Source organism: Benincasa hispida, chromosome 7 (genome assembly GCF_027475165.1).
Source record: "Benincasa hispida cultivar pf3 chromosome 7, pf3_genome.v1.1, whole genome shotgun sequence".
NCBI classification, from domain to species: Eukaryota; Viridiplantae; Streptophyta; class Magnoliopsida; order Cucurbitales; family Cucurbitaceae; genus Benincasa; species Benincasa hispida.
In genome coordinates, this window is record NC_143484.1 from 23,367,303 (window position 1) to 23,390,356 (window position 23,054).

The window sequence follows — 23,054 nt, forward strand, 5'->3', positions numbered from 1 at the left end:
TAATATAAATGATGCATGGAAATAAATGCATAACCTATGGTGGGTTTTAAAACTATATGACATACATTATGAAATTTTAAATATCCATCGCATGTACATTTACACTAACAGTTGATGAACCGGGATAGGACATTTAAAAAGGAGAAAATAAAAGGCTAACTATTACAAAAATTGAGTCAACCAGTTCGAAACAGGTGCATCGGGTCTTGAACCGTTCGAACGGAACCGCTCTTCAATGAACTAACTTGCAACTGATCATGTAGCAAATGAACTATGCGACGAGCATCTATGCGATGAGCATGAAAGACTGCGCAATCGCGTAGCTAACAACCATGCAAAAAGCATCAATGTGATCGTGTATGAAAGATTACGCGATTGCTTAGCTAGCAACCATGCAAAGAGCATCAATGCGATCGTGTATGAAAGACTACGTGATCGCTTAGCTAGCAACCATGCGAAAAACATCTATGCGATCATGTATGAAAGACTGTGCGATCTTTTAGCTAACAACCATGAGATCTTGTAGCAAATGCCACATGATCGTGTAGCAACTCTACACGATCGCGTAGCATTAGCTATGCGATCGTTTAGCAAATGCTACACGATCGTGTAGCAAAAGCTACCTGATCTCATAGCAAGAGCTACCCGATGGTTTAGCTGTAGCTACACGATCTGGAACCTCTGTTTCATCTTCTCCATCGAAACAACACTCTACAACTCTTCTTTGAAGCATCTGAGGAACAACACGAGCGACTCAAACTTATAAATTACAAACTCGATTACAACAATAATGCCCAAAAACGCAAGGACCTTTACAAACCAAATTTGCAAATTAAAGAAAGCCTTAAACAGAGTGTTATATCCAGAAACATCCATCAACAAATTACATCCACAATCATTCATCACATGAACCAAAATGCAGTATAAAACCCACCATTACTGTAAATCGATTCAATAAAACGAATGAGATTTGGAATCTGAAACCTACAACCTGACTCTAATACCAATTGAAGGGAATTTTCAGAAAAGATCCTTTGAGTAGAAGCAAAGATCGTCCCAAATTCCTTTTTTTTTTTTTTATTGAATATAAAGTTTTACAGTAAAACAACAACAAGATATGCATTTATTTAAAATTACAGCATGCTTTAAAACAAATACTTAGGGTTTCAGAAACTCTTACCTTTGAAGAACTCTATCATCAAGAACTCTCTCGTACAAGCCACGAATAGAACTCCTTCTTCATACGGATCTCCTTCTTCAAGAACGGACACCACCACTCGAGAACCCTCTATGTATTCTCTTGGGATCTTTGCTTGAATCTTTGGAAGAGGGAAAGAAGATAGAAATGAGGAGAGGAAAGAGAATAACTTTTCTTCTTTGTTAATTTTTTCAAGAGAGAACTCTTCTCTTAGAGTGAAATTAAGGAAGAAGATGATTAATTCAACTTTTTGAATCTCACATAAGTTAACTTGAGAGAATGGGGGGAGGGAGTTGTAACTCCTTCCCTTTTTTTATTGATTTCAATTAAATTAAATTAATAATATATATGTATATATATAATAACTACTTTATTATATATATACACTATATGTTATATCAAATATAACATATAGCCTATAGTTTTATATTGCATCAAATACAACATAAATTATAGATTTTATTTTCTCTCAACCATACATGACATTTAATATAAATCACATTTATATTAAATCCATTAATATGAATCTCATCCATATAAATGATATTTGGATCATATCCAAGTTTTTAATTCCTCTCAATATAAATCATATTTATATTAAATTTAATTACATGAATCCCATTCATATAATTAGTATTTGAATCATATTCAAATTTCTCTCATATTATAATGTATCAAATACATTATATTAATTATATCATATATATAATTAATTCAATTATATCATATATAATTAATTTTCTCAATTAATTTGAACACTTCAAATTAATCCAAAAATAATTCTCAATTAAATCCCTGTTGAGCTATAGAGGGGACCTTATGGACCTGTAGATTGAAGATCCAATGGTACTCGGATAATTAATTAAATTATTTAATTAAATTACCCAACATCTGTTGATTGTCGATCACTCCACTAAAGACCGACAGTTGCACTCTTCACACTATAAATAAATTTCTGTGTCCATTGAATATAACCAATCAACAGTGCGATGACCTTTCACAAATTACTCGTAAGTAAAATTGGGCCAAAATACCATTTTGTCCCTATAGTTACATCTAACTCCTTAAGTACCACTGATTACTTTAATAAACAATAAGTCATAGTACAACTATGACTAAGTCTCTCTCGGGCTAGGAGAGGATGTGGTCACTATTTTCAAAACCCGAAATTAGCCCTCAAGTGAGCAATTTATCTACTTGCCCCTACATTGGGGAAGGAGTGAATTTCGTCTTGTATAGTTGTGTTCTCAGCTCCCCAATCAGATGAATCTCCAAAATGGTAGGCTTGTTGAGTTGACAATCTGGTCATTCTCACCCATACAAATTAAATCAAAGGACTGTCATGAGCAGGAATTCACAACTCACTCAGAATTCAGGTCATGTCACCTATAGTCATCCTAGTGAAATGTAAGTCTCTATTATGAACGGTGTTATATAAAGAGACTAATCATTTCGTGGTCTGGTCTTATACAAACTCTTTGTATAGGATACCCCCGCTTACATGTCTCCACATGAATGATCAGGATCATATCATTTGTAGCACTTTACAACACTTGTAACACCTATAAAATAGGTCGTATCTATAATGTCACCAGGATAAGGTACCCAGCCTTACCCATCTACTACAGATCGTTTAGGTTATTATTTAAACATGATCCACTTGTATGTCTCTACATACTTGTTTAAATGACATGAAATAACATCGGATCTTAGTTTATTGGATGAAGTGTATGCTTATAAAATAACACTTATTTTATTAACAACAATATGTTTATACAAAGTTTACAAACTACGAGATTATAAGAAGATTTAGGACATCATTCCTAATAGGAATAGTTTTTCGTACATATACAAACTAGTTTAGGGGAATATTCAGTCATTGTTTCTGATCGAAATTGGAGCATTCCAAAGGGAGTCTTAAGTGTGTTTAACAATGTTTGAGTATAGTTTGTGCATTCAACATGTTCTGCAAAATTTGAAGAAGTTGTCCAAGGATCCTTTGATTGACTAGTTTTACTTTAGTTGTGTTAAATCTTATACTCTTGATGACTTCAAGTATAATATGAGTTCTATGGAGTAAATTTCTCCAAATATTCGAAGTTACCTTATTAATGTAGGATTTGAGAAGTGGTCTCGTGCATATTCTCGAAGAAGAAGGTATGAAATGATGATAACAATTCCTTTAGAGTGTGTAAGTTATGTTTTGAAAGAGAATAGAAACTTACTTGTTACAATTTTACTCGATGCAATTAGAGGTTTACTGCAAAAATGGCTTCATGATCGAAGGAAAGTTGATTTGTCAAGGAAAACAATTGGACTCCTTGGGCTGAGAATATATTACACAACCAATATGAACAATCAAGAAGTTTCATGCTAAGAGTTCTTTATAAAATTGATAGGAGAATGATATTTAATGTGATGGAAGGTTATCATTGTCTATCACTGATAGTGTGATAGACATCAATCACTAACATTGATAGATTTCTATAACTTTTTATATTTCGTCGTTTGTAATGTGTTGATTTCTTTTTCCATTTATATTTATTAGGTTCATCCTATTGACAACATTGAATACTCAGTAATGGATGATGATAAATAATTCCTAGTAAAGCTTAATTTGGGATCTTGGAGCTGTCGAGTATGGGATTTTGATGAAATTCCATGCTTTAATGCACTTGCTGTTCTTCGGCTGCTTAACATGGATACTTATTTTTATATATCTAATTATTATTACTCAAGTGCATTGTCATCAACATATATGGATTGTGTTTGACCTGTTGGAGTCCATTCAAATTGGAGGGTTTTAGATGATGGCATTAGAGCATTACCTCCTATTCTTAAACGTTCAGTAGGAAAACCTAAAAAACAAAGGATTTCATCTATAGGTGAAGCTAAACATAGTTCATTGAGATGTAGTCATTCTAAAGGTCACAATTCTAGGACTTACAAACTTCGCCAAATTAATCAATGATATAATAATTATAGTTGCATTTTTTCCCTTGTATTGCTAAATGTATTGATATTAGAATTTATAAAAGTTATTTTTCCCCTTGGTTAGTTCTATTGTTGAGTTTGTAAGTGAATGAAACAATATCTTTATATGAATAAAATTCTTGAATTTCTTTATTTATATTCTTTTTCTAGATTGAAACATGTGATGTACACATTTATACACACACTGATAGATTTCTATTAGTGTTTATCATTTACACACATTGATATACCATTGTGTTGATATACACTGATATCTTTCAATCAGTATATATCACTGATAAAGAGTAATTTATTTTTTTTTTGTTCTAAAAATGAAGATACTTAATGAACTGATAATGGATATTGATACTGAACTTGTCTAATGATCAATTTGAAAGTCAGTGTTTCTTCTTTTCCATATGATGCAGTATATCAGTTTTGATTATTAAAATTTATATATTGATTTCATTTTTATGTAAAACTTATTGCAATATTAGGATTATTCATGGTTGATTCAATTCTGGCATCAGACACTGGAACCAGAAGCATTATAGCACTATAGTAATTGAGTTGAGCGTTGATAGACACTGATAGAAGTCTATCAATGTCTATCAGTTGACTACGGAATTGATAGATTTCAAAAGTATATAATATATATTTAAACATTGCTAGACATAATAGAAGACTATCAATATTTAAATATATTTATGTCAAACCAAAAATAAGTTTGAAAAGTCAAAACTAATAGTTTGAGATAAGCAAATTCACAATATCAACATCCAAATTCTTGCAAAAATGCTCCAAAGGTCTGCTTAAACTCTTGTAAATTGCTTAAGCAAAAAATGGTGGTTGAACTTCTTCATTCTTCGTACATAAAATAAACCAGAAACAAAGCTCCATAAACAGGTCCAACAGATAATGAAAAAACTAACAGATATTGAATAAACATCGGGATTTCCCATGGAGTCGAGAGGACTTGAGGAGAGTAAAGGCCTACCATGACACAGAATAACATTGCATATTTTCTTGGATTGAACTCACAATTAAAAGTAACTTCCAACAAGCAATTCTTTCTCCAAGTGAGATGAAGTTTACAATCATTTTCCTTTTTGATAGATTATCAATAATAGACATTAATAGACTTCTATCATTGTCTATCAATGATAGAATTCATGATGTAACTAATAGAATTACATTGAACATATATTTGATAGCGGGTTATTCATCATGTACCTGATAGAATTTTATCCAAATAAAATCGTAGTAGTTAATATCATTAGTAGCAAATAACATCATTAGTATAAACTAGAATTCTTATAGATGTAGTTCTATCGTCAATTTTCATTGTCACTAGTATTGTAACATTCACAAAATAACATAATTCATTGTTAGTAGTATTGTAGTCTTTTTCAATTACATTCTAAAATCAAGTTCTAACATTAAGTATGTGAAGGTTGAGATTCAGATTGAGAAGGTTGAGATTGAGTTTTAGAGTTTAGATGAGATATATTTAGGCTGGAGCTTGGAGCACCGTCCATCAATGAAGTCGTTTCGTTCTTTTTCTTCTTTTTAGGAGGTGCTTTGTTCATTTCCTTTGCCTTTGTTGTTTGTTTTCTTTCTCTCTTGGCTTCTCGTTGACAATTTTCCTGTCATCATCTAATACTTTTGGTCTAAATTTTGTACGTTTCTCTTTTCCTTCACCTTAAGCAACCTAAAATAATAGTAACAAGAAAGAAAATTAAATGTTAGAATTTGAAAACTACATATCATAATATCATCAACTATTTATATCTATGTATCAATAAATATATGAACATAATATTAACATACAAATTGACTTATCATAAAAACTCTCAGAATATACTGTTGATAGACAGTATAGTGGTCTATCACTCTCTATCAATGATAGACAGTGATAGATAACTATCACTCTATCCATCATTATATCAACTAATATGTACAAATATCTAGTTAGATATATCTGACAACAACTATTTAGATCTATATAGCAAGAAATATATGAATATAATATAATATACAAATTGATTTATCAAAAAAATATCAGTATCTATCATTGATAAATAGTGATAGTCGTCTATCACTCTCTATCATCAATGATAGACAGTGATAGACCACTATCATTCTATTTATCATGATATCAAATATCTAGAGATACAACAGACAACTATTTACCTTCTTTTCTCTTGGTTGTTTTCTTTTATTATCAAGCTTTTTTTTCTTTTCATTCTCATTTTCTTCTTCAGTTTCTTCCTCAATAGGTGTCTATCACTGATGTACGCTGATAAAATTCTATCAATGTCTATCACTGATGGGCAATGATAGATCTAATTGACTTTCATGACAATGTATCTTAACAGAGGAAACAAAGTAGCTTAAGAGACGAAGCAAACCTTTTCCTTTCCATCCTCTTCCTTAAACTCTATTGTTAATTCTTGTGTCTTTAGGGTTTCCAAGGGTAGAGTATGAATATGGTCAAAATCATCTTTTGTTTCAATCTCTTATGTTGGTATATAAGATTCCTAAAACAAAAAACATAAATCAAACACAAAGATAATGAAAAGAATGAGATTGTTGGACTTTGATTGCAAAATTTTCTTCCAAATCCAATATCAATTGCTAAAAGTTTTGGTTAAATACCTAATAAACTAGTGCCAAAGGGAAATCTTGAAGGCATACATAATCCTTTTTAGTAGAAGAAGCGTTTTTGAAAAATTGATATGTCAATTATATGACAGTCGTTCCCAAGGATAGGTTTTAAATGCTTGTTCATTGTCCAATATGTTGACATGTTTCCAATTAACAACATTATGTCCTTGCCTAGGGATTAAAAAGGACTCTAAGAAAAGGAGATTTGCCAACTTAACCTCGACACTATCACTTTCAAAATCATGTAAGAACTTAAAGCTTCTCTCGATGTTCTTTCTATCAATTGAATCATCATTCTTAAAGACTTTTTTTCTAAGTTCAGAAATTTATTCTTTTTCTTGTAAATCTATTGATGGTAGTTTAGTATCATTTAAACTTGTGATTAAACAATTTGTTTTTAATTCAAACTCTACTATATGCCCATTAAAGTTAAAAGGCAAGACATTTGGCATATTTGTGATACATTGTTTTCTTAAAAGGTAGTTTATGAATCTTGTGGGCATTTTCTCAATTTTTATATTTAGAAAGTGGCCGAAAGAACCATTTCTAAAAGTATTTAAATTTCTATCATCTAATTGGTTTTTTTATAATTTGTATTACATATAATGGAGATGCATATTATTTTCAAATGTTTGTTCTCGTCTTGCATTATTGTTTGATGTTTATGTTTTTGTTCTACCTGTTTAGTCATACAACTATCAGTAATAAACAAGTGATATATGTCTATATTCTATCATTAACTATCACTCATTATTATCATTTAATGAACATTGTAGACTTCTATCACTGTCTATCTAGACAATGATGGAATTCCAAATTCTATCGCTGATAGATAATGATAGACTTCTATCACTGTCTATTGCAAACGATGAAATGTGATAGACAGTGATAGTAGTTTGTTTATAGTAGCCATCAAACATATATGATAAAATGTTCATATCACTGATAGATATTGATATACCACTATTAATGTCTATCATAGTTTGTTTATACTTTCGGTTTTAGTTTCCCTTATTCTCCCTTTTGAGTTTTTATCTTCTTTTATTCTTTTTATGATTCTTCTCCTTTAACTATCTTCCTTTTGATGTTGCTTACCACCTGTACACAAAATTTAGGGTTAATAAATATTACCACTAAACAAAGAAACAAAAATCAGGCTTAATAACCATAATCACTCATAAATTGATAAGAAGAAAAGAAAAGAGTTATACCTTTTGATGTTGAGTAATTACTGATGTAGTGGTAGAAGAAAGATGTAGCAAGAAGCAACAGTGGAAGAAGGATTAAGAAGAAAAAGAAGACCAAGAAGAACTACAATGGAAATGAACAACGGATGGAAAATTATGTAAATAGAAAAAAAAACATCAGTGTCAATAGAAGAAAAGGACCTAAATAGAAAAAATGGGGGAAGATGAAGCAACTTCGATGGAAGATAATGACGTAAAAAGAAAAAAAAAAGAATGTGAAGGAGCGTAATCGAAGAAGAAGAAGAAGAACAAGGATTTTGACAGAGACGATAGGACTGGAGGAGATGAAACGCCTAGTTGGAGGAAAAAATCAGGTCCATTTATCAGAGTCTTTTCTTTTCTCTTTTTCTTTTTCGTTTGGACGGGACCTTTTCAGATTTTACATCATTTTTGGGATTTGGTTAGGCTGTAACTATTCTCAATATATATTTTTTTTTGCTATAAATTGTAAATAGTTTGGCCCACTTTTTTATATTTAAAAATCCCCTAATTTTAACTTTAAATCATATATAAAAATAAATTAATATAAATTCAACTATGGTTTTATTAAATAATCTGTTTTCAAATTTTTACGCTTAAATTCTCTACCAAACAAACTTGGAGACACTCGTAATTAAACATAAATTAATATATATATATATATATATATATATATATATATATATATATATAAACTAGATGTCACTCCTCTCCGTGTTTCTTTTCACAGCCTCTTTTCTTTTCTATGATTTATCCGTCTCTCCATCGTTGTCGCAGCCACAGCGAAAGCGCTACTGATTTCTCTGCTCTCCGATCTTCCTCCCTCATCAGTTACAGGTACACACTACACACCAACTGATTTTCTTTATTTTCTCTTATCTCTTTCTCTATTTGCCACCACGCCTTTACTAAGATCCGAAATGATTTCAAATCCACTGTGATTTGAGATCCTTCCAAATCCAACCTCCCAAACGCTGGGTTTAACCATTTTTCCCTTTTTCCAATATTAATTTCTTGTTCAGAATGGTTTAATCTAAGTTTCTGGTTTATACATATTCATGTGCGTTTAATACATTTAATTTTCTGCTCTTGATTTCTAATTTACCTTTTCTTTTGTCTTGTGCTGGTTTCTGCTATTTGTTTATTTCTCTAGTATTCTACAAACCCCTACTTTGAGCTAATTTTATTTAGTTTCAAGAGATATATAGTTGTAGTACTTATGGAATATTGAGACTGAGACAACTATTTTGGATTTGTAAGTTCCAAAACTGGTTCTGTGAAAAACTGTAGGTAAAAGTTAGCAGTAGAAGTGATATTTTAAATTTTATAGTTAATACATTTTCTTTTGTTTTCTCTGAACATCTCCAGTGACCCATTTCACCTATGGGTTTAGTTTGCATTCAATCAAAGTCTGTGTCAGGATTCATTTAGGTTATATGGTCAACCAAAAAGTGTACTTAGTTTCTGAAGATAACTTCGTACCAACTTCACCTAATCTTTGAACGGGGATAAGAATAAATGCTTAGACAGCAACCGTCGAGTTGGTTATAATAGTTAGTGACTATTATATTATGAAATTATAATAATCTGTGTTTGGAGTGTCGACTATTTTAGTCTAGGTAGGAAATAGTAAACGCTGTAACAAAGAGTGAAAGAGAAGATGGGTAGGAAATAGTAAACACTGTAACAAAGAGAGATTTGAAATAGTAATACTATATTAATTGTAAGTTATAATAGTTGGAAACATCAGTTATTATAATTGGAGCCCCAAACATGGAGTGGACTATATTATAATTGGGATGTGATGAGGGTGTTATGGGTGTGTCAACCTAGTTGAGATTGTCGGGTGCTCTTGCTGATCCCTTAATCTCTTTGTAATTCAAGTAATAGTCTCTTTTCATTTTATCAATGAAAAGTGTTGTTTCCGTTTAAGAAAAAAGATACGGAGTGGACTATAATAACCTACTCCACCAACTTGAAGACCATGCAAAATTAGATGACTCTTGCTAACTTAGAGAATGATGCATAAACATCTTTTCGAAGAGTTCCATGAAAACATTATTAATATCTAATCGATAAATAGCCCAATAAAGAGGCACCCTCTCAATGAGAATCAAACCAATTCTAATTGGTTTAATCACAGAAGTGGATGCATCTTCTATCGTTTATTGATAACATTGTAAGGACCATGAGGGGAAGGGGAAACGGATCTCCAAATTTAATTTGAAAGGAGAACATGAACAACTAGTTCAACATCCATTGTCTACTGCCATGCAAGTATGGTAACAACATGAACATAAAAATGTTTAGTAGAGTAATTTGGAGAAAGAAGAACATTAAGCAAATTGTTTCAGTTGGATACGGAATTGGGATGGGTATTTAGAAGAGTAGTTGGTGCCTGGTGGTTGAGCTTATCCAAACTTGAGAGAAGATAATCCTTAATGAACTAAGAGATTAGAAGTGATATTAAACATCCCTCAACCAAATTATCACGTCTCTTCAAAAGATTAAATAAAGTTTACAGTGAACTTATAACAACGTTGAGGATTGGCTGTCCAAAAGATTGAATTAACTTTATAAGACCAAATTACAAGTTCTATTCAAATGATTGGGTTACACTCACATCCCCAGGGAGTTGGTTTGCTGCTATACAAGCATTGGATTCGAGATTTGGGATAAGAAAATTGCAAGCCTGTCCATAGGATTGAGGATGTGGAGCAAAGGCCATCCCAGACATTTTCTCACTCATGACATATCCTTCCAAGGACTTGCTTACCTGAGAAGTTTTAAAAGGGAGGGCTTTCCAATAGGAAAATATCCAGTGAATGCTCGAACATCATTTTCATCACCTACTTAGATGGCATGTGGGAGTTTGATGCTTCTTCTTCGCCAATGGTATTTGGGTATCTTCTCCCAACAGACTCCGATAAAGTTAAGCTTTCTTTTACTAATGAAAACCTTTTGTACCCCAACATAACAAAATAAATTATATAAGGTTTGATTTGTGCTCCTGTTGAGCTTGTGCATTTATTGGGGTTATTATTGCTTTGATGAATTCAATTTTCTTCAAATGTATACTCATGCCAAACCTTAATTCTGTTGAATAAGGTTCTCTTGTACTGCAGCATGTAGTGTCAGATTTTGTAATTGAAAGATTCTTTTATTTGGAGGAATGAGGATTAGTTCCCTGATTGAAAAAAAGAGAAACTAAGCCAAATAACTGGAATTGTGCGTTCGGAATTGCTTTTAAATAATATAGTTTGGAAATTCAAGAAAAGAATGAGGATGAATATATTGGGGAATCTCAAGAACATTATTCCTGAAATGTGTTTCCAAGCTTCTACAACATTGTTTGAATGGTAAAAAATCTCTTGGAATGCTATATTTGCCACAGCAGTTTGGAGCATATAGTTAAAAAGGGAACTTTTTTTTTCCCTTCATTTTTTGAGGATATGAGGGTTGATATCCCTTTCCTTAATTTTTTTTTTTTTGGATAAGAAACAATTTCATTGATTAAATGAAATTCATGGGTATCCATTGGTACACGAGGACCCTAATCATAGGGTGTACAAAAAGACCATTTCAAAGGGAGTGCAAAAGGCGTTTCTAATTTGCAACAAGGAAAGAAAAATTGTGATTGTGTATAGCCTGTAAACCTTTGCACAAAAAAAAAAAAAAAGGCATTGTGTATGATGGTATCAATAATGGCCTTTGTTGTCTTAGTCTTGTCTTGAAAGATTCTAGCATGTCTTTCATCCCAAATCTTCCACAAAATAGCATAAATGATGCTTAACCAGAGGCGTTCTTTGTCAGTTTTGAAAGGAGTCTAGCCGATTAGTAGGTGAAGCCAACTTTGCAAATCATTTGGAAGGACTATAGACCAGATGAAAGCAGAAAAGACTTCCATCCATATCCCTCTAGAGAAAGGGCAGTCAAAGAAAACATGTTGAGCATCTTCATTGTTCATTTGACAAAGGCAGCCCCATGAGGGAGATAGGTGGATCCAAGGGCATCGTTTTTGTAATCTGTCCATAGTGTTTAGACAAGAGTTAGTGATTTCCCATAGGAGGAATTAAACTCTCTTTGAGCAGGGACAACTCCACAATTTCCTGAAAAGGCCAGTCGAAGGTGAGAGTGGGTTGGATATGAGGGAAGAGTATAAAGACTTTGTATTGAAACCAGTGTGGCTAAGCTTCCATATCTATTGGTCTTTTCTATTAGTAAGGTTCAGACTTGGAATAAGATGAGTAAGAGCAGCCCATTCTTCAATCTCATCTTCTTTAAGTTTTCTTCTAAAGTTTAAGGACCAAGAACAATTTGTAGCATTCCAAGTCTCCTTAACAGAAATATTTTTTTTGTGGTAGATAGCCGATAGAGCCTAGGAAAGGTCTGTTTTAGGACAGAACCAGCAAGCCAACAGTCTGTCCAAAACGCTGTAGAGGAACCATCACCAATCTCACACAGTATATTCCCATAGATAAGGTCCATTTGATGCAGGATGTGTTTCCAAGGGCTTCTGGTTGATAAGCTTTTGTGTTCGGCAGCCTTGAGATCAAAATGGTGTGATCCATATTTGGCTTTGATTAAGATCCTCCAAAAGGGCGTCTTTCTCCAAATGAAAACGCCAAATCCATTTGGCAAGGAGGGCTTTGTTTTGTTGTTTAATATCAGTGACCCCTAATCCCCCTTCATCCAAAGGTTTCTTCAGTTTGTCCAATTGTAATAAATGAGATAGTTTGTTATCCCTGTGACCTGACCAACGAAAGTTTCTAAAACATCTGTCAATGGCATCAATAATTTTCCCAGGGGCCAGTCTACCTTCTTTTGAAAGGAAGCTGTGTTGCCAAGAGTGAAGTCTCTTGTCAATTTTGTCTAAAATTAGCTGCCAGAAGATAATTGTTGTTGGTTTCCATAAAGGGGCAGACCTAAGTATGTGGTAGGTCATATCCCAACCTTACAATCAAATCTATTGGCAATAGATACCACCCAATCATCCTCGCAATTGATACCCAGGAATTCTAATTTTTTTTCTATTGACGTTGAAACTGAAAGAAAATTAAAAAAGAGTTATTAAATTGAAAAGGTTTTCGATCATCCTCTCATTGCTAATGGAGAAAAGTCTCATTAGCAAAAAGGAGGTGATTGATGTTGTGAGGTGAGTTTGGGATTGAGTATCCGCTAATAAAGCCTTTTGTATCTGCCAAAGTGAGGATTCTGCTAAGACTATCCATGATGATAATGAACAAGAAGGGTGATAATAGGTCACCTTCTCTAAGGCCCCTAGTTTCTTTAAATTTCCCCGTTGGTTTGTCATTTATAATGATGGAGAAATTTGTGGTAAATATGTAGCCTTTGATCCATTGTCTCCATCTTGTGCCAAAACCCTTTGCAATTAACAATTCATCAAGGAAATCCCAATCCACCTTGTCGAAAGCTTTCTCAATGTTGAGCTTGATGGCCACCCTTTTAATTTTCTTTGCATGCCAATCTTCGATGATTTCGTTAGCAATCAATGAGGCATCCAGAATCTGTCTACCTTTCCCAAAGGCTGATTGATGGACTGTGATGGTAGATGGAAGGATTTTTTTGAGGCAGTTTGATAGAACTCGAGCAATAATCTTGTAAAGGTCCGTAGTGAGGCTGATAGGTTGAATTTCCCACCTTCTTGGCATCAACTTTTTTGGGGATAAGGCAAATATAAGTTTTGTTCATGTTGGCATTGATGATTCCATTCTCAAAAAAATCCTGGAACACTCTTTAAACCAGTTTTTAGAGTGTTCCATGATTTTTTAAAGAATCCTGATGTGAAACCATCGGGCCCCAGAGTTTTGTTAGTGCCTAGAGCCTTGATTGCTGTCCAGATCTCAAGTTCTGTAAGGGGTGCCTCCAAAAAAACTTGCTTGTTCTTGGCTGATAGGATCCCATTCCAGAGGATAAGGAATAACTCGATTACCTGGTTTTCTGGTGAAGAGATTTCTGTAAAAAGAGATGAATTCAGCCTCTATATTGGTGTCTTTAACCAAACTTATGTTCTGGTAATTGAGAATTTCTGTAATATAGTTTTTCCTCTTTTTTGCAGCAGCAAATTTGTGATAAAAGGATGTGTTTTCATCACCATTGATCAACCAATTTGTTTTGCACTTTTGCCTCCACTTTAATTCCTCATTTGCGTTTAGGGAGAGGAGCTGATTTTTAATCAAATGTCTTCTATCAGCAAGATCACAAGTTATGGGACCATTTTCAGATTCCTGATCAATGGAGGCCAATTCCTTTTGTAGAGAAGCTCTCTGTGTTTCAATGATACCAAAAGTGGATGAATTTCCATGCTTTGATTGCCAACTTCAGACTCTTTAACTTTTGGTTAAAGCCATGACCAGGATGCCCAATTAATGGGTGTCTGCACCACCATGAATCAACAAAAGGGAGGAAGTCTTTGTGGTTTAACCACATATTTTCAAATCTGAAAGGTGCAGGACCCCAATTTTGGTTGCCAAGGGTTAAAAGAAGGGAAAATGGTCTGATGTTGGCCTGTCCAATCTTTTCATGGATGCATCACTGAATTTTGATATAATAGAAGCAGAACAAAGGAAACGATCAATTCTTGTATGTGTGGGATGCATGCGTAAATCAGACCAGGTATATTTCCCATTTGTGAGGTGGATATCAATGAGTTCCCGCTGGTCAATGAAGGAATTGAAGGCCAACATATCTCTATTAGGTCTGTAGCCATTGGAGTTTTCTTGTGGCCAACGAATGAGGTTGAAATCTCCCCCAATGATCCAGTTTTCATCCACAAGGCAGAAGAGATCATGGAGCTCAGTTATAAAATGTTCTTTTTCAGGATCATATGGTGGGCCATAGACACATGTTAACCAGAAATTGTAACCATGATCAAGATTGAAAAGGACAGTGAGGGAGTATGAACCTTTTGTAACTGAAGAGGCACTAAAGGATGGGGCGTTCCACATAATAATAATGCCTCCGAAAGAGCCATATGCATCCATAGATGTCCATTAGATCCCTTTAGAGCTCCAAAGAGATTTAATAAAAATAGGGTCGATATTGTGGCTTTTGGTTTCTTGGAGAATAACAATGGTTGGGTTGTGCTTAGTGATTAGTCTTTTGATGGTGGCTCTTTTCTTCCATGATCTGAGACCTCTAACATTCCAAGAGAGAATTAACATTAAGATGATTGTGAGCCCTCCCTGTTCAAGGCCTTAGCCTTCTTTTCATAAGAAATGGAGCATTCCAAATTCTTGACTTCACGTAGGCCTCTCCTTTGTTTTTCTGTAAGTTTGTTTCTATTCTTTCTTGTAGGTATGGACCGAATACAGAGGCTGCATTCTTCAAGCCAGGGAGCCAGGGCAGCAAGGTGTGACATAGGATTCATGGGCTCTAAGTTATGGTAGGGTGGAGGGGAAGAGAGAGTCTGGCCAATGTGAGTCTTTGTGGCTGGGGGATCCCAAGGCACTCTGAAGAGGGCTAGTGAGGTAGCAATTAGAATCGATGTCGGATAAATGTGGGATGATAGCTGTGGAGCATTTGTTGCCAGCAATGAAAGTAGACTGTTTATGGTTGATAGTAACATTTTTTGGTTCGATGTGGGATTTTGGACGGGGGTGGAAAAACAAGGTTTGGTTGGGAGGAGGATGAGGTGGGAACTGTTGAATGGGTTTCCCACAAAAGGGATTGTTGCTGAAGGGCAATTGGAATTCCTCTGGTAGGTAATATTGACCAACGGTTGTTTAAGCAGATGGTTTTGTTTGGAAGCAAAGTCAGGTGGCAGGGCTGGAATTTTGCTAACAGTGAGGGCAGGTTCTGGTCTGATTGGATCCAAAGGTGTGGGGGCTGAGGCCAAGGGTTGATTTGTGGGGCCCGAGATAGAGTTAGGAGGTGGTGGGGCCAGGGATGGGTTCAGAAGAGGTGATGGTGAAGGACAGGTGGGCCCCAAATGGTTGACCAAAAGGGGGTGAGGGGATTGTTGCTGAAGGGCAGTTGGGTTTCCTCTAGTGGGCATTATTGACCAATGGTTTTTTAAGCAGATGGTTACCAATGGGGTTTTAAGCAGATGGTTTTGTTTGGAAGCAATGTTAGGTGGCAGGGCTGGATTTTTGCTAACTGTGACAGGCTGTTTTGATATGTCAACATTACTTTTGAGTCTCTGCTGCCTCTGTTCAGTAAATTCTGTCCCAACAGAGTACTTTTGTTGTGTAGGATCAACATCAATGGGGGAATTTGAAAATTTAACACTCTTCGTGCCCATGTTTGCCAGTAGTTTGGCCGTAGTGCAATGGATTCCGGCGATAACCCCTATATGGTAATCTGCAATAAAAAACGGGTCATTCGCAACAGCTATGGCCAATGAGGACGTTGAGGGAAGCAAAATTTTTGCCGGGAGGAAACCAGATTGGTTTCTCTTGACTTTGATATTGATCTTCGTCAAATCCATTCTGTTGAGGGTCTTTTTTGCTACTTCCATTAGTCCTCCACAGGCTTTCCCAATGTATTGGAAAGTTTCTAAGGTCCATTTGTCGAAAGGGAGTCCTCTCACTTTTATCCATCCTCAATAAGAGGGGACAACTTGTTTTTCGTGAAAAACATTTTGGCTTCAGGGGGAGAAAAGGACTTTGTAAGAACCAATCTTTTGCCAACCATTGTATTTTCCAAGGATTTTTGCTTGTTCCTTATCTTCACATCTCAGGATGGCCTTGTTGGGCTGAAATGGTGAAAAAGATCCATAGGCTGTGATTTCCGGTTGTATGGCCTTTAGTATTTTGAACCAATCGTCATGGAAGTTTTTCCATCTGATAACCACAATATTGTGGGTGAAGATAGGTGTTAGGAGAAGAGAGAATGGTAGTAGTTGGTTGGTTAATCAATGTTTTTGGCCTCATTAATTTCTTCTCTTTGTTGTCTTTATTCTCTTGCATCTCTTGTTTCTCTTTGTCGTTCACATCAGCCGTATTAAAGAGGGCTTCCTTGTAGGTGGGTTGTTGGCCAACATTATTGTTGGTGGTAGAGTCAGATCTATAAAAAGTGGTGAGGTCTATGAAGAGTTTCCAGCCTTTGCATTGTTCACCCGAGGGAATAATGATTCAATTTCTCCCACCATTCTAGTCTAGTTTCACCAGTTCGATGGAGAAGCCTTTCTTGCTCGAGATTTTTTCTATCCAGATGACTTGATCATCAACTCTGATTTCCTTGAAGAATTTTTGGTTTAATGGAGCAGTATGGAGGGTTCTCATGGCCTCTGTGATCCATGGAGGGTGCTCCAGTGGACAATAATGGAGAAGGACTTGTCTTTTGTTCTCTGTTATGCAGACTTTTGTGCCTCGAGAAGATGGGTCTATGTCGATCTGGAAAAGTTTCTTTTCGAAGGAAATCTTGCAGGTAGGCTGTGTCATGTTGATAAGATGATTGATTGTTAAGCAGGAGCATGGCAGCAAGCATCTTCAGGTAGGTCATGGGTGGGGTTTGGGGAGGTGGGGGGGAAGAAGAGGGAGAGAGGAAGGAGAGAGCATTTTTACTGTTGTGCTTTTCGATTCATAATTAGAAAACCATCACTAACACGGAATGCCAAAGATGTTTCCAATTGTTAACTCGAAACTATGGTTTTGTAGTGCCAGTAAAGATTTACACCAAAAGAAAGCAATGAAAACAGTGGAATGGAGGACTTCTTCAGTGGATCTGGCTTTGTCGTTGAAAATCCTAGCATTATATTCCATAAAATAGCAGCAAGAAATAGAATTATCCCCTTCCTTGTTTGACAATATTATTTCTCTGCGTCAAGATGTAGTCTAGTTCTGTTGCTGCTATTCTCTTTTGGTTGTGGAAAATCACAGGAGAATGTTCCATTGGTCGATGAAGTGTCTTATTCTTTGTTTTCTTTTTTCATTTGTTTATTGCATTATTTTCCTCCTACTTTGTTGTCATTATTGGTAAAACAGATGTTTGTGTTAATTACTGTAGTTTTTTTCGCGTTATAATAAAATGGATTTGTTATTTTCTTAGTTCATGGGCTATTTGAAGTTTGTTTCATTTGAGCTTCATAGGCAAGTTTGTCTCATGCTAGAATTTCATTCTCTTAATCGCTCGTTCCAACATCCTTTACCCAATCCTTTTATCTTTTATGATCAAACACAGCAGATAGCAGAATCCCCAGAGTTTCATTTGTTATTTTCTTAGTTCATGGGCTATTTGAAGTTTGTTTCATTTGAGCTTCATAGGCAAGTTTGTCTCATGCTAGAATTTCATTCTCTTAATCGCTCGTTCCAACATCCTTTACCCAATCCTTTTATCTTTTATGATCAAACACAGCAGATAGCAGAATCCCCAGAGTCAGAACCCTCTCCTGAAGTGTGTTTCGAGTAGTCGAGGTAAATGGGTCTGTGGACACTACTGGAGGGTTGTCTGCTTCTTGCGAATGCACTGGCAATTCTAAACGAAGATCGTTTTCTTGCTCCTCGAGGATTGAGCTTCTCTGAATTCTCGGGAGGTAGAACAAAGTCATTCAAGGGGCAGCTTATTGGCCTTATCTACGCAACACAATACTTAAGAGTTCCTCTCATAATGCTAAATGCAATCTGTATCTTTGTAAAGTTAGTATCTGGATGATGAGTTGCTTATGTGAGATGTGAACTTCATCTCTTGAAAAATATTTTCTGCCATATTATTCCTGTTTTCTCTGTTCTAATGTAACAATGGGCTACTGTCTCCTTCTGCATTTGTGGAAAGTCATGTTGCACCAATAGCCAAATTCTTTTGGGATATCTCAAGGTTGGAGGACAGAAGATATGGCTATTTTCTTATTATTTTTAAAATGTTTCCCTTTTGAAGTGAGATGGGATGTGGTATTGGTTTCATATTTGTTTGGATCAAGATTACACTATTTTGATTGTTATGCAAATAGGTATTCTTGGCATGATTTGTTATATATTCGTCATATTTTCACTCTGGAAATTTGATGAATACTTGTCATATTTCTTATTATTATCTTTTTTTTACCCTTTTTTTTTAAACTTATTTTTTAAATAAACGACCTGTTTTGAAAAACAAAGAGCAAAGAAAAACAACTGATTAATATGGAAAAACGTGAGTTTTATTATAAATATGTTAAATTGGGTATAATGTACATGTTTATTATTAGTATCTATTGGTCTTGTCACATATCCATTACTTCACGTGTCATGATTTTCTATTTGCCAAATTGCTTATAGATAGTGACATTTGATGAGTTTTGAAAGACATACATTGGACAAAGTTCATAAAATTGGAGAAAGTGAAGAATTTAGAGAAATTCCTTATTTTATACTTTGTTAATTTATATATCTTGTTTAATTTATTTTAATATTTATTTATTTATTATATTATATTATATTATATTATATTTGTTTTAATATTATATTTTATTAGTATCTGTTCTCGTTGTGTTGCTCAAGTTTATAACACGTTATCAGCATGAGCTTCTATCGTTTTCCTTGCTAAAGGTAAGTTTTAAAGGTATGTTGATTTTTTCCTCTTCGTTATAATCAATAAATTTAGTATTATTTTGCATATTTAATTTATATTAAATTTCTAATATAAATACAATATTTTATGATAGTGTTGCTATAACAAAATTTACAAAATTAGAATTTGTCGCCCTTGATATTAACAGCAGTAATTATTTGTCATTGGTACTCGATGTCGAAATACACCTGGATGTTATGAATCTTGGAGAGACTATTAAAGAAGGAAATATGACATCCGGTTAAGACAAAGCAAAAACTACGATTTTGTTTCGTCATCATCTCTACGAGGGATTGAAAATAAAATATCTTACAATAAAAGATATTTGTATCTTGTGGAAAAATTTGAAGGAGATCATAAAAAAACAGTTATTCTTCTTAAAGCTCGTTATGAGTGGATGCACTTTGAGGCTATAAGATTTCAAATCAGTAAGTGACTACAACTCCGCATTATTCAAAATCAGTTGAAAATTGTTGTTAGGCGAAGAGAAAATTACTGATGCTGATATGTTAGTGAAAATATTTTCTACATTTCATGTCTCGAATATGCTTTTGCAGCAAGAATATTGAGAGAAATGTTTTAAACAATATTTTGAACTAATTTCACGTCTTCTCGTGATCGAACAAAATAACGAGTTATTAATAAAAATTATGAATCTCGACCAACCAGGACGTCACCATTCCTTGAAGTGAATGTTGTGAATTTTAATAATAATCATGGTTGAGGTCGTGGTCGTGGTCGAGGTTGTGACCGTGACAAAGGAAAAAATAATTATTATTTTTATGGTGGTCGTTCTAATCATTCAAATTTCAAAAGAATCACATAAATAATAATCATAAAGGAAAAAATCCACAAGATAAGTGTTCAAAAAATGTTGAAAATAAATGTTTCCGATGCGGAATGACTGTGCATTGTTACATATTTGTTGTACGTCAAAACACTTAGTTGATCTTTATCAAGCATCCTTGAAGGAAAAAGAGAAAAAAGTGGAAGTAAATTTTGCATACCAGGATAATGACATATTTGACCCATCCCATATGACAAATTTGGACATGACAAACTTCTTTGAATCTCCTGAAGAGAAAATTGGCAGAATCAATGGAACATCAAATATTTTCTTTGACTTTAAAAAATACCTAGACTTAATGTTATTTTTTTTATTCATCTCCATGTTTTTTCCTTCTTAGTAGATTTAAGCTTTGTATATTGCAAATGCTGTTTATCTTATTGTAATTATTTTCTTTTAATGAAAGAATATGGATCATTTTCATATTCTGAGTGACTAAAAAATGAGTAAAGAAAATCTATGTCTGGCAGTCGATGCAACTACATATACAATACTTACAAGTAGAAAATATTTTTCTAAACTGATAATGTTGGAAGCAAAAATCAATACAATATCAGGTTTTGCAAACCTAATTGAAGGATTTGGAAAAGCAAATATTATTTTGCTTAGAAGAACAAAATTTACAATTGATAATGCATTGTTCACTAGTAAATCAAAGAGAAATCTCCTTAGTTTTAAAGATATACGTTGCAATGATTATCATATTGAGACTGATGGAAAGAATAATATGGAGTATCTTTATATCATATCTACTATCTCATATGAAAATTCTTGTAACGTTCCAAGTGTGTGTGTGTCTGTGTGTGTGTGGGTGGGTGGGTGTGTGTGTGTGTGTGCGTGTGTGTGTGTGAGAAAAAAAATAATTAAAAACTTTACAATCTCTCCCTCCCTCTCTCTTACACGTGCGCCACCCCCTCCCCCCCTTAAAATTTTCTTTTCATCTTCTCCATTTAAGCTCTAGCCACCGTCTTTAACCAGCCGCTCGTTCGCCTGGATCGGAAGTCGTCTCCGTCGAAATGTCGTCGTTCCAACCATTCGCGTTCCGCTGTTGGCCGCCCCTGTCGACCACCGTCTAAGATCTCGGCTAGCCTCGTCCAGTCGTGACCTCAACCGTCTGTCCAGTCGCACGACAATGGTGTCCTTCTTTCGCTGATCCAGCTGCTGCCGACCGTCGGGTTGTTGCCATCCAACCCCCTTTCCTTGACGCCGCCGCTGTTGTTGTCTTACTCTCACCGGAATCTCAAGATTTGTGTAAGATTGATCTGATTATGTTTTGCAACATGTTATGAATGCTAGCATGAACTAAATGATTCTCTATTTATATGATTGACTAAGATGAATAATGAGTATGATGATATGCATTTGCATGTTTATAGGACTATGTTTTATGATGCATGTTATGTTTATGATAGTGATAGTTACCCTTACCCGTAATTAGATACCCGTCAAAGGTGGTGATCTCCTTCAGGATTTCACCAGAGGTTTGTGATTCCTTCAGGATTCACCAGATGTTTGTGTTTCCTTCCGGATTCACCAGAGGTGGTGATCTCCTTCAGGATTTCATCAGAGGTTTGTGATTCCTTCAAGATTCACTAGAGGTTTGTGTTTCCTTCAAGATTCATTAGAGGTGGTGATCTCCTTCAGAACTTCACCAAAGGTTCGTGTTTCCTCCAGGATTTACCAAAGATTTGTGGGTATACCTAATCTACGGTAGAGTGAGTTCAACCATTCACCAACTAGCTGTCCCATGGAAACTAGAGGGTTATGTACACCCCACTAGAGAGTGGCATCTAGAGGACATAAATGCTTAGCCTGACCCCGATAGTAGGGTTACTTACTGAGTATTTTATACTAATTCGTTCTCATGTTTATTTTTCAGGTAAGGGTAAGAACGCGCCCGCGAATGACAAACGGAATCCATGATCGAGCCACTGAAACTAGTCAAATGCTTCCACTAATGTGTTCAGGATTTTATGTTTTAAAATTTTAATCTTGATGTTTGAACTTGAAGTTTTGAGTGGTTTTCTTTTTAAACCTTTCTTTCTTTTGTTTTGTTTTGTTTTTTTGTTTTTTTTTTGTTTTGTTTTGTTTTTTTTTTTTTCTGTTGAAAAATTTCTAGTTTTGTTTTATGAGTTTAAGGGTACCCTGTTAAATGAATTTAATTTATTTAGTTTTAATAAAGATAATTATTTTTATGTTGTTTATTTTGTTTTATTAAATTATGAAAAAATGTCAATTTAATTTGTATGCATGCATGTCTATAGTAACGACCTAGTTTAAGTCCTAGGGAGCCGGATCGTTACAGTTGGCATCAGAGCCCATGTTTTGGGTTATGAGGACTGACTTACTATGTAAGTCTAGATAGTCCCTGTGGTCCAGTAATGGATTCTACGTCATCACCAGGTATGTCTTACAAGTAAAAGTTTTTAGTATGTTTTGCATGAGATTTAGTGTGATGTAATTATTGGAGTTGATGCCCTAAATCTCGTAGGGTCCTATACTTTGTAAACATTGTTGAACAAACTCATTATGTATTTAATAAAGTATTTGATGTTTTATTCATTCTCTATAAAATATGTGATATTTTAGTTGCACTAACCACAAACCAATAAACTAACATCCAAGATTATCTTTG

The 23,054-nt window shown here is 34.5% G+C and overlaps 2 protein-coding genes and 1 long non-coding RNA gene across 6 annotated transcripts; 2 read left to right on the forward strand and 1 right to left on the reverse strand.

Annotated features, from left to right (window-relative positions):
- The first annotated feature begins 8,754 nt into the window (after nt 1–8,754).
- On the forward strand, nt 8,755–18,985 carry LOC120081419 (uncharacterized). Of its 4 annotated transcripts, none has more exons than XM_090315609.1 (3): nt 8,755–8,901; nt 18,211–18,290; nt 18,382–18,985. In XM_090315609.1, the coding sequence occupies exon 3, from the start codon at nt 18,445–18,447 to the stop codon at nt 18,676–18,678; it is 234 nt and encodes a 77-aa protein (XP_090171735.1). In that variant the 5' UTR covers nt 8,755–8,901; nt 18,211–18,290; nt 18,382–18,444; the 3' UTR covers nt 18,679–18,985. The 4 variants fall into 4 exon arrangements, with proteins under 4 accessions (XP_090171735.1, XP_038892190.1, XP_038892191.1 ...); XM_039036265.2 differs by having other exon boundaries at nt 8,778–8,901; nt 18,208–18,290; XM_039036262.2 differs by lacking the exon at nt 18,211–18,290 and having other exon boundaries at nt 8,768–8,901.
- Nucleotides 13,929–15,068, reverse strand: LOC150035047 (uncharacterized). The gene is made up of 2 exons (XM_090315213.1): nt 14,698–15,068; nt 13,929–14,403 (listed from the first exon to the last, which is right to left on the reverse strand). Exons 1-2 carry the CDS (start codon nt 15,066–15,068, stop codon nt 13,929–13,931), a joined length of 846 nt encoding a protein of 281 aa, XP_090171339.1.
- Nucleotides 18,986–21,397: 2,412 nt separating the features above from the next.
- Nucleotides 21,398–22,610, forward strand: LOC150035048 (uncharacterized). Its single transcript, XR_016530697.1, has 2 exons — nt 21,398–21,670; nt 22,299–22,610. It is a non-coding gene; the product is annotated as an uncharacterized LOC150035048 (long non-coding RNA).
- Nucleotides 22,611–23,054: the final 444 nt, after the last annotated feature.